The 11,908-nt window shown below is 40.6% G+C and overlaps 1 protein-coding gene across 2 annotated transcripts in view; it reads left to right on the forward strand.

Moving 5' to 3' along the window:
* Nucleotides 1-11,908, forward strand: part of slc16a3b (solute carrier family 16 member 3b) — a 46,308-nt gene that overhangs the window by 22,787 nt on the left and 11,613 nt on the right. For both annotated transcript variants that reach the window (XM_050060292.1, XM_050060291.1), the window contains exons 2-5: nucleotides 3,854-4,109; nucleotides 4,187-4,330; nucleotides 7,651-8,258; nucleotides 9,761-9,941. In XM_050060292.1, the coding sequence (XP_049916249.1) occupies nucleotides 3,887-4,109; nucleotides 4,187-4,330; nucleotides 7,651-8,258; nucleotides 9,761-9,941 (1,156 nt within the window). In that variant the 5' untranslated portion in view covers nucleotides 3,854-3,886. The remainder of the gene's footprint in view (nucleotides 1-3,853; nucleotides 4,110-4,186; nucleotides 4,331-7,650; nucleotides 8,259-9,760; nucleotides 9,942-11,908) is intronic.

Below are 11,908 nucleotides of genomic sequence, written 5' to 3' on the forward strand. Positions count from 1 at the left end.
CCAAGCTGGATCTGTCGACACCTCCCCCTGCTGCGCCACCAAACCCATCTCAGCGCACCTCGGTCTGCCAAACTACCAAACTGAGCGCGCCTCGGGTTGTACTGCTCGAAACTAGCTCTGCGCGGGGTTCGCCACCCTGCGCTGCGCCGGGAAACTAGAGCCCTTTGACTTATTTCCACCCAGCCGACAGTGGGACTTATCTTCATTGTGCCGACAGTGGCTTGGAAAACCGCCCATAACCGTGTCACACGGGGAAGAGGGAAGAGGGAAGGCGGCTGGAGTTCCTCCAACATTTGTGGTTAGATTATCATATATTTTTATTGACAAAAATATAGGCTGCTTCGGCTGATTTTTTTTTATGCGCACATGTGCCCCTAAATATTTTTTACAGTTCGCACACACATATTTTTAGTCGACTGAAACGCTCGCACTGTCGAGCGCTGGATCTGACAGCCTCAGCACATCGGCACAAAACGCTACGGCGTTTGAGATATTATTTATATCATGAGAAGTCAATACTTTCGGCAGCCTAAATCTTTCATTTAGAAACTATGGCGGGTCAAATTAAACTATGGCGGGCCGCCATAGTTTCGTTAATTAATGGGAAACACTGCACTATACTAAAAGGCAGTGCGCTTGTGAAACACAACAGAGTGTTCAAAACTGTTTTCATTTGAATAAACGTTTTGCTACATTTTGTCAGGAATGTAGCCTGGGATTCTTCTCCATAGGCAGCCACAGCCAAGTGATTGCTAATATGTGCAGTGTCATGTCGTTCCCTAAGAGTGGGAGATTGAGGTTCCAAAAAGAAAAGAAATACAGAAAGAAAAGGAAAGGGAAAGAAAGCAAACTGACTTTGTAAAACAATTTTTCAAAGTGCATGACAGAGACATGGATCAAGATAGGAGGGGCAGGCAGCCCATAGAGACTACTTTTGCACAGGACCAGAATTTGGTGCTGCGTCCCTGGTAAATGCATATACTGAGTTAACTCATTTTAACAGGCAGTATGTTTACATGACATTAGAGAAAATTAGTATTGTGTTAGTCCGACTTAAACTGGACTTTATCATGCTCCACAGTTTCCATCCCATGCTTTGACCTGTAAGTCAAAAGCCCTGTTTCCACCGAGCAGTACGGTACAGTTCAGTTCGGTATGCTTTTTTTCCGTTTCCACTGCAAAAAGTTGTGGATAGTACCAATGGAACCGTTCCTAACCGTTGCCATTTTTGGTACCCCTTCTACTGGGGTACCTAGCACACAGATCTGGTACTAAAAGGTGGAGCTGTGAACACTGCAGTCCGTTGATTGGTCAATAGCAGATGGTCACTGTGTTCAGGGCTGAGTTGTGTCTGGTTATCAGGGAGAAGCCACTGTTCATATCGTGGAGAGTTTAATTAGTAAACTGTAAATATGTAATGAAAGGATGCTGGAGAAAAAATAACTTGTAATGTTACTCAATGCACGAGCTGACGACGTGACTCAATCAACACACCATAAATATTCCATATGACAACTTTGACCATTACTTTAGTTTTTGTATGACATAAACTTTTAGTAATGAGTGGATCTTCAAGCGTTTATATGTATTAATTTCGGCGGGGTTATGTGAACTGCATATATTATAATCCTCACTCTGAGAAACAACCCCACCCACATTTAAAGGTACGGTTTGCAGAGGAAACGCTAGGGTCTAGGTACCATGTCTGAAGGGTAGAAAATTTTTGGTGGAAACGGGCTAAATAGCATTAAATGTGTGACAGAAGAAGAAGCCGGTAACAACATGGTGAAATCTACATCCAGAGCCATGCATTTTTGGAAGAACAAGGAGACGCAGTTCATGCTGTGTCAGCTGAAAGACTTCAGTATTTCAAAATACATGGATGGGAGTTAAACACAGAATGATGTTTGTTTGGTCTGTGACGTTATAGGTCAACTGGAAAAAGGTCCAATACTAACTAGCTGAAAGGGGGCATAACACCATCTATCGTAGCGGAGTTGCCTTGTCGAGCTTTAACCGTTGCTCCACTTAACTGCACATGGAAATGTACTGAGAATTTCATCTTGAAGGAGGGTCAGACCTCATTCTATCTACATGTTTTATGTGTGAGTTCTGAGGATATCATAAATAAGACATCCTGTAGACAAACAAGCGGACATGGATGAGGAGGTTCAGGACTGCAGATATTTGACGTATAAAGGGTAAAAGCAGAACAATGTTTTCTAAATCAAGACGTGTCAAAACCAGGTCAAAGAAAGGTCAGTCACACCCTGAGGGAAGTCACACACACACACACACACAGCTGTGAGGTTGTTGTTGGCGAGTGTTGATGCAAAGTGCTCCCAAGAACTGCAGATGAGACTTTCAACATCAGTCACATCGGTGTAATACTGGCAGTGCCTCTTGCAAGCAATTAATAAGCATGTTTTACAGGACTATTGTGTCGACTGGTATTTTATTTAATCTTTTACTGCACTAAAATGTGACATTATTCAGTATATTCCTCGTCATGGCTAAGGAGGAAGTTTCATCTGTCTTGACAAGCTGTTAACAATAAATCATCTCTGCAAATACCATGTTCCCACATATACACCCCCCACTGGAATGAACACACCACACCGCCTCTCCTAGATGACACACACACACACACACACACACACACTGCTACACACAGTCTTAAAATAGAATTAATTCTGTAAATAAAAATACAACCTCTCCCACAGATTGAAGTCTCAAAACCAAACATATCCAGTGAACTAATGACGGTAACTTGCAGTAACAGTAACTACAGTAGCTGGATGACCAGTAACTAATGCACTGTTCTGCATGTACATGTACATGCAGAACAGTGCAAGTGTGTACATGTTCTGAATGTATTAACCACACACACGATTAGAGCTTATTACTTGTTCATTATTATTAACTGTTCATTATTTATGAAGGGGGAGGGGGTGGTGCAAAAAGATGGAGGCATGTCAAATAATTCTTTAAGCACTGGGGAGGGGCTTGTGATTTTTATTTTGGCCTAGGGGAGGGGCATACAAATTTAATCGGTTGTATTCTGTATTTATTTTGTTGCAGATTTTTAAAAGAGAGAACTTTAGGTGTGATAAATTTTGACATTTTTTTTAAGGAAACAAGCCTTCCAAACCCACCCGAATACATGTTTTCTTTAAAAATAAAAAAGCCAAAATTACACCATTTATCATAGCCAGAAACTGTAAAAACAGATATTATAGTTCGATTTTGAAGTTTCCAATGGACCTTGGACACATAATGCGTGATGAACACTTATGTCAGAAAAAAACATATATAAATCCGAGCTTAAAATAGTGATAATTCATCAAAATCACTTTATTCTACATCTCATTTAAAATTTGGCCAAAAATAAAGCGTTTGCATGATCTAACCAGCATGCATGACAAGAGTGAAAAACCAAGGCTTTTTCAACTCCAGGATTTTCATCTTCAGCTTTTAACTTTTAATTTTAAACATCAAAGGGTAAGAATCCAATTAGTAATTTATCGTGGAGGGAGGGACATGCATTTTCCACCCGTCATTCAGGGAGGCTCAAGGAGAGGTATTTGTAGGTTTGGACAGGATCAAAATAAAAACAACGAAGTCACACCCCAGCCACACCCCTCCTCTGATAAATAAAGAACAGTCCCTAAATAATTCTAAACTTATTGACCTGATGGTTTTGAATGATGGTAATCATGATGTGCTCCAGGATGAGACTACAGTCTAAAATAATTCTCCAAATCAACATGAATATTTGTAGGATATATGAAAATATGAGTGACATCACAAGCTAAAGGATTAATTTGGTTTTTTTTTACCACTGTGTTTCTAGTGATTTACCGTAACATAGCAGTCAGAGAGCATCATGGGAGGAGCAGTGGTGGACGATGGACCTCCCGGGGTGAAGGCACCAGATGGCGGCTGGGGTTGGGCAGTGTTGGTTGGCTGCTTCGTCATCACTGGCTTCTCCTACGCTTTCCCCAAAGCTGTCAGCGTGTTCTTCAAGGAGCTGATCCGAGAGTTTGACGTCGGCTACAGTGACACTGCCTGGATCTCATCAATACTGCTTGCCATGCTGTATGGCACAGGTAGATAGCACACGTCTGAGAGTGATTAACTGTTGGCATGTGTACTGCGTACTGATGGGTTGATTGTGTTTTCATAGGCCCTTTGTGCAGTGTGTTGGTAAACAGGTTTGGCTGTCGGCCAGTGATGATGGTTGGAGGGCTCTTTGCCTCACTGGGAATGATTCTGGCCTCCTTTGCCACCAGCATCATACACATTTACCTCTGTACTGGAGTCATCACAGGTACCACAACATACATGCCCAAGTAGCAATCACAAACATGTGACAAGGACTCAAACATGCATGCATCCATATTCATTCTGTAAAGTCAGACGCTGATTAGCTGCTTCTTGTTTTATAGCTCATTTTCTTTAAATACACAACAACAATATTTATGAGACATAACAAAAGATGTCAGTGAAAAAGGTACCTACATTTCAACCAGCTGCCAACACTTAAAGGGAAATTTCGGTTTATTTCAACCCGTCTCCTATCATCCTAAATTTGTTTCAAGTGACTAGTGACATAGAAATAATAGTTAGCATGTTAGCCGTTAGCCTAGATACAGCCGGGGCGCATAGTAGCGTCAGACCTGTTAAAACGTAAGTGAACGGGCAACCTTCAAGTGCAAAGTTAGTCCACTAAACAAGCTTTTTTTCCACAAAGACCGCCTCATATCGTTAGGATAAATGTCAGAGAACATATAGAAAACGACATGTAAACGTGTTGTCTTACCTTACCGGTGTGCTGCCATGTTTGTTTACCATCTAGCTCTGCTTTCCAAAGCGCGGCCGAAATATATCTCGCGAGCTCTAGATAAAGCCCAGCTGGATACTACTCCAGGTGGAGGTGTCTCGTCCTCGGTCACATCCAGACCTTGAAAATAAGGCTGCAACCGGTCCCATTCCTTGCAACAGAGGCATTCCTCTTCTGTGGGCACTGGGGCACAGCATTCACAGGTACACCACCAATCTCCAGAGCTACGCAGCCATTCCTCCCCTCTCATCCTCTAACGTTACCTGTTGCGCCTCTCTCTCTCCTCCTCCTCCGTTCTTCAATTTCACAAAGCTCTTCGTCAGTGTATTCTGGCTCAAATAAATAAGGGCGGCCATCAAACTCTGCAAAATCAAATTCCTCCTCCACAAAGTCGAAGTCAAAAATGGCAAAAAGTCAGCCATTATTCTATAAATCTTTCATAAAATAAATGAATGAACTTTTCAGGCTACTGTCCAGTTCTGCCTTCCAGCTGTCGCTGCTTGTTCTTGCGATATTTCGGCCACGCTTTGGAAAGCAGAGCTAGAGGGATAAACAAACATGGCAGCACACCAGTAAGGTAAGACAACACGTTTACATGTCGTTTTCTATATGTTCTCTGACATTTATCCTAACGATATGAGGCGGTCTTTGTGGAAAAAAAGCTTGTTTTGTGGACTAACTTTGCACTTGAAGGGATGCCCGTTCACTTACTAACAGGTCTGACACTACGGCTGTATCTAGGCTAACGGCTAACATGCTAACTATTATTTCTATGTCACTAGTCACTTGAAACAAATTTAGGACGATAGGAGACAGGTTGAAATAAACCAAAATTTCCCTTTAATATGGTCAGTTGCTCTGTTCATTCCTCAAAGACTGGTCCACAGCAGCACATCCTGACAACTACTCTCTAAAGTTGCCATTCAAATGTGCTGTGGATGTTCTTGCTTCACAAAGAACAATAATGGATCTTTTAGTGACTCCTTGACCTTTCCTTCAGTGCCACTATGTGGGCAAAATCATCAATACCAAAAAAATATCCAAACTGATGGCCAGATTGCCATGTGACCTCAATAAGCAAATTCCTGCTCCTCAGGGAGTGAACCATAGCCCTCTCAGCATTACTTTAGTGCCACCCCCAGGTCACAGTGGGCCTCATGCAGGAACATTCTCCTAAATTTCTATTGTATGTTCTCTTAATTTCCTGTTAAAAGAATAAATGAGAAAAGCCAACTCCAGATGCACCAAACATTCTTAATCATCCAAATTTGCTCTTACCCATTTTTCAAAAAAATTTAATCTGGATCAGAGTGATTGAGTAGAAGATGAACAGATCACAGTAATGTAATAATATAATCGTTAGGAAAAGCCAGGTGGTGCAAATTTCAAAGCTTTATAAATGCTTTGACTCCTGAAACCTTGTACCAACAATCAGCAGCTCCTCTAAATAGCTGGCTAGCACTCTGCACTAGTAAAAGTACTCAGTGCAAAATTTTTTAAATTAATCTAATATAATTAATAAAATAATTAAAAGGAAAAGCAGCAAGTCCTCATATTTGAGGAGCTGGAACTATGAAATGTTTTTGCATGAAAAATGACAGACATAATAGTTGCCAATTAATTTTCTAATCAGCTGACTAATCATTTCAGCCCTAACTGTACGTGGTCTTGAGTATACTCCTAAATGTGCACTGTAAATAATTTCACTGTAAAATGATAATAAAGAGCTGGCAGGACAGACGCCAGCAATATACTGTAATTTCACAATATACAGTAAAATAGTAGCAGCACAAATGCCAGCGCTATATCCATACTGTTTAACATTTTCACAGTCTATTACCGTAAAAATGAAATGGTGCATATTTCTGTGATTATTTGGATTTACAGTAACATTCTGTTTAGGGTGTTACTTGAAATCCTAACAGTTTACTGTAGACAGGCACAGTTGGTAATACAATAACTACCTTTAGCAATTTAAACATTCTCTAAAATAATCAATCTTCAGTGCAATTCACATTACAACTGTATTATTCTGTGGGCTACAGACATCTGCTGATATGCATTTCTATAACTATTATGCGTAATAAGCAATAAAAACTTAGAAGAAATCAAAATGAAATACCTTTATTTACAAGGGCAGTGTCAACAAGAGAAACGAGCCCATGAGACTTTCTAAAGCAGGCAAAAACAGCTTACTGCTACTAGCCTCTTACTAGTGTCTGTGTGTGAACTATGGTGAAAAACTAAAATTCTTAGATTCATCTTGTCAGAGACTTCCCCCAATCCCTTACCAAACATGACAACAGCTGAGATTGGAGCCTCATTGACATTTGTTTTTTTTTTTGGGCAAATGTCGATATTAGGAAGTAAAAATTCCAATATTAGAATGTCTATATATTAACAAGTATGTCATTCCTCAGATGCAGACCATAAAATTCACGTTACCAAAATAAATATAGACTGACTGTTTGAGCTATTCAAATCTCCATCTCACTGATAAATGACAACACCCAGTTTCCAAAAAATACTTACTGTGTGGGGCCTTGGTCCTGTTGCTTCAAGTGGAGCAGCCTACAATGCATTGCCAACTCAAGTACCAATACATTTTACACACAGCATTTTAGTGTTGAAGACTGGCTGTAAATAAACAACAGTTGCTCACTGATTATCAGGTGATAGAGGGAATGCCAAGGGCAATTTGGGCTTATAATACAAAACAACAACAAAGACTGATGAGAACACATCTTTGTTCCACAGGGTTCTGCAAAGCTAATTATTCCTGTAACACTGCCTGTCTCTCTCCTCAGGTCTTGGTCTGGCGTTAAACTTCCAGCCGTCTCTTATAATGCTGAACCGCTACTTCAGTGAGAAACGTCCTCTAGCCAATGGCTTGGCAGCAGCGGGTAGCCCTGTGGCACTGTGCTGTCTCTCCCCACTGGGACAGGTTCTCCAGTACCAGTATGGCTGGAGGGGTGGGTTCCTCATACTGGGAGGCATACTGCTTAACTGCTGTGCCTGTGGTTCCCTCATGAGGCCCCTGTTGCCCCCTAAGAGGGCTCAAGAGCTGGAGAATGGCTCTCCCATAGCTGCTGAGGAGAAGAAGCTCCAGCCAAAGAGGAAACTGTTGGATTTTAGTGTGTTCAGTGACAGAGGTTTTGTCATCTATACCCTTGCTGCGTCTGTTATGGTGCTGGGCTTGTTTGTGCCCCCTGTGTTTGTGGTCAGCTATGCTAAAAGCCTTGGCTATGAAGACACTAAGTCTGCACTGCTGCTCACCATCTTGGGATTTGTTGATATGTTTGCTCGGCCTGCATCAGGACTCATAGCAGGCATGAAGTGGGTACGACCCAGAAGTGTCTACCTGTTCAGCTTTGCTATGATCTTCAACGGGTGCACCGACCTCATAGGATCACAGGTAACTTTTTTTTTTTTTTTTTTTTTTTTCAAATTTAAAACAGGGACAGCACATATTGATGAACATTAAATGTAAATATGTAGGATTGTAGCCAATGGCTAATTTCCATCCTCAGTCCCTTGGCAGGTTGATGTTTAACTAATCAAAAAACAAAACAAAAACAAAAAACATAAACAAAACAACAATGACAAATAAACAAACATATAGCGAACAGTAATACAGACACAATAGACCAAGAATTGGGGGACCAGTTGAAAGTGCAAAAGTGCTTGTGTGCTAAGTTAAATTAGTTAATAAGTTATTGGAGTAGTAGGTTCTATCACAACAAGAATGGAGAGGCACATATATCCATGTATAGGGGATTTGCAGTTAGGGACATTTTATTTTTCATAAGGGGGTATTGCAAAAAGGGGAAGGCATGTCAAATAATTTTTAAGCACTCAGGAGGGACATATGTTTTTTTATTTTGGCTTAGAGGAGGGGCAGACAAATTTAACTGGCTGTATTTATGCCTCTGCACCAGTGATAGCTGTAGTCAGAGGCATTATGGTTTTTGGTTGTCCTTCCATCCATCCATCCATCCATCCATCCATCCATCCATCCCAGTCTTGTGAAAACAATATCTCAAGACCACCTTAAGGGAACTTCTTCGAATTTGACATAAACTTTCACTTGGACTCAGCGATGAACTAATATGATACTTGTGGCCATAGGTCAAAGCTCACTGTGACCTTACGTCAGTTTCATTTTTAAAATTTAAATGGTTGTATTTGTATTTATTTTACCATAGATTTTTGAAGAAAACATGTTTGAAAGGCATGGTTTCTTTAAAAAAAATCCCGGAAATTTCACAGTTTATCAAAGCAAGAAGCTGTGAAAAGAGATATTATTCTTGAATTTTCAGTTTTTGACAATCCTTCGACACATCATTTTCAAACGCTTCTGTCAAAACAGAACCAACCAAATCTGAGCTTAAAACGGCGATATTTCATCAAAATCCCTTTATTCCACGTCTCATTTAAAATTTGGATAAAAATAAACAGTTTGCACAAACTAACCAGCATGCATAACAGGAGTGAAAAACAGGCTTTTTTTTTTCAACTCCAGGTTTTCGTCTTCAACATTTAACTTTTAACTGTCAAATATCAAAAGGTAAGTTTTTAAAATCTTATGACTAATTTATGGTGGAGGGAGGGTCATGAATTTTCCACCAGTAACTCAGGGAGGCTGAAGGAAAAATATTAGTAGCTTCGGGGAGGGTCAAAATTTAAAAAAATGAAGTCACACCCCAGCCACCCCCCTCCTCTGAGCGGTAAAGAACAGTCCCTTATTTCACCAATTTACTTGAAACCACATAAACTGGACATAACTAGCTCCTACAGGAAAACAACAGGGAAGATTAGACTGATTGTATAGTTAGGCTCAGTCACTGTATGTCTGATTAATAAGGTTTGTCCTGTATAAACTGGTCATCATGTCATCTCCTGTTTCTCTCCTTGCAGGCGACTGATTATTCAGGTCTGGTGGTCTTCTGTATCTTCTTTGGCATGTCATATGGCATGGTGGGAGCACTACAGTTCGAGGTCCTCATGGCTATCGTAGGGACAGAGAAGTTCTCCAGCGCCATCGGTCTGGTGCTGCTGATGGAAGCTATTGCTGTACTGGTGGGACCTCCTGGAGCAGGTCAGAACAAGAGAGGGCTGAATGTGAATGTGTGAGACTTGTAATACTTAAAGCTCATAATTTTCAATTTTATAATACACACTACTGCTCAAAAGTTTGGGATCACTGGGAAATGTTCTTGTTTTCCATGGAAACAGTAAGTAAGTAAGTAAGTAAGTAAACTTTATTTATATAGCACCTTTCACAGGTAAAAACCACTAAGTGCTTCACAAAAGTCAAAACAATAACAAAGAAAACAAAACACAAAGTATAAACATAAATGCAAAGATGCATAGCTATATGAGAAAAACAAACAAACACAATTAACCAAATGCCAGTTTAAATAGAAGAGTCTTTAAATGCGTTTTAAAAGTATCAACAGAGTTTAAACAGCGTAGTGAGAAAGGCAAAGCATTCCATAGTCTGGGAGCTACTGCTTGAAATGATCTGTCACCTCTGGTCCTAAAGCGTGTGTGAGGAACAACTAGCAGCCGTTGGTCACATGACCTCAGACTGCGGGTGGGAGTGTACGGCTGTATAAAATCAGACAGGTAAGAAGGAGCTTGTCCCTGCAAGGCTCCAAAAGTGAGAACTAAAATTAGGTTAAAAGCCTTGCAGCAGAGTTCTGAACAGCCTGGAGACGGTCAAGCTCTTTCTTATTAAAACAAGTAAAAAGACTGTTACAATAATCTAAACGAAACGAAATAAAAGCATGAATAATCATTTCCAGTTCAGCCTTTGACAGCAGTGTTCTTATTTTGGAAATGTTCCTCAGATGGAAGAAGCAATTTTTTGTTACTAGTTATGAGTGATGCTCCAAGGACATCGTTGAATCAAAAATAACACCTAAGTTCCTCATCTTTGGCAGGACAGACGAGCCTAGAGCACCAATATGCTGCTTAATCTGGGGGATAATGCTATCGGGGGCAATAATTAATGTTTCCGTCTTGCCTGAGTTCAGCTGTAGGTAGTTGTCACTTAACCACTGTTGGATGCTAGTCAGGCAGTTGATTAAGGAAGACAGTTTGTGGAGCTCAGTGGCCTTGAATGAGCAGTACAGCTGGATGTCATCAGCACAGAGACGATATGAAAAGTTGCTAAATTGTCTAATTAACTGTCCAAGGGGAAGTAAGTATAAAAGGAACAGAATAGGTCCTAGGACAGAGCCCTGAAGTACCCCACATGACAGCCCTGACATGATTTCAGACATGATTTGGTTTGCAGAAACACTAAAACTTCTGTCAGAAAGGTAAGAGGAAAACCACTTTAAAACGGAACCAGAGATCCCAACCAGATCCTGGAGTCTATTAATCAAAATATTATGGTCGACCGTGTCAAAAGCTGATGAAAGGTCTAACAGAACCAAAACTGTGTGTTTACCAGAATCAGCTGACATCAAGATGTCACTGGGGACTTTAAGTAGTGCTGTTTCAGTGGAGTGCTTGTTGTGAAAACCAGACTGAAATATGTCCAAGACCTCATGATTCTCTAAAAACACTGTGAGTTGCTCTGCTACAACTTTTTCTAAAATTTTTGATATGTATGGCAATTTGGAAATTGGCTTATAATTTTTGGGCTGTAATGGATCCAGACTGGGCTTTTTGAGTGTAGGTTCCACAACAGTATGTTTAAAAAAGCTAGGAACCACACCAGTTAAAAGCGAGGTATTAATTATCTCCGTGATATGGGGGCCAGTTGAGTCAAAGACTTTTTTAAATAGCGCAGTAGGGAGAACATCAGTAGGGCATGAGGTGGGTTTCATTTTGTCCAGCAGAGCAGTGACATCATGTAATGACACAGGTTTAAAGGAGGACCAAGTATGAGTTGGAGACAGATAGAGACAGTGTTCAATCAATCAATCAATCAATTTTATTTATAAAGCCCAATATCACAAATCACAATTTGCCTCACAGGGCTTTACAGCATATGACATCCCTCTGTCCTTAGGACCCTCGCAGCGGATAAGGAAAAACTCCCCAAAAAAACCC

This window comes from Epinephelus moara, chromosome 13, assembly GCF_006386435.1.
Source record: "Epinephelus moara isolate mb chromosome 13, YSFRI_EMoa_1.0, whole genome shotgun sequence".
Classification (NCBI taxonomy): Eukaryota; Metazoa; Chordata; class Actinopteri; order Perciformes; family Serranidae; genus Epinephelus; species Epinephelus moara.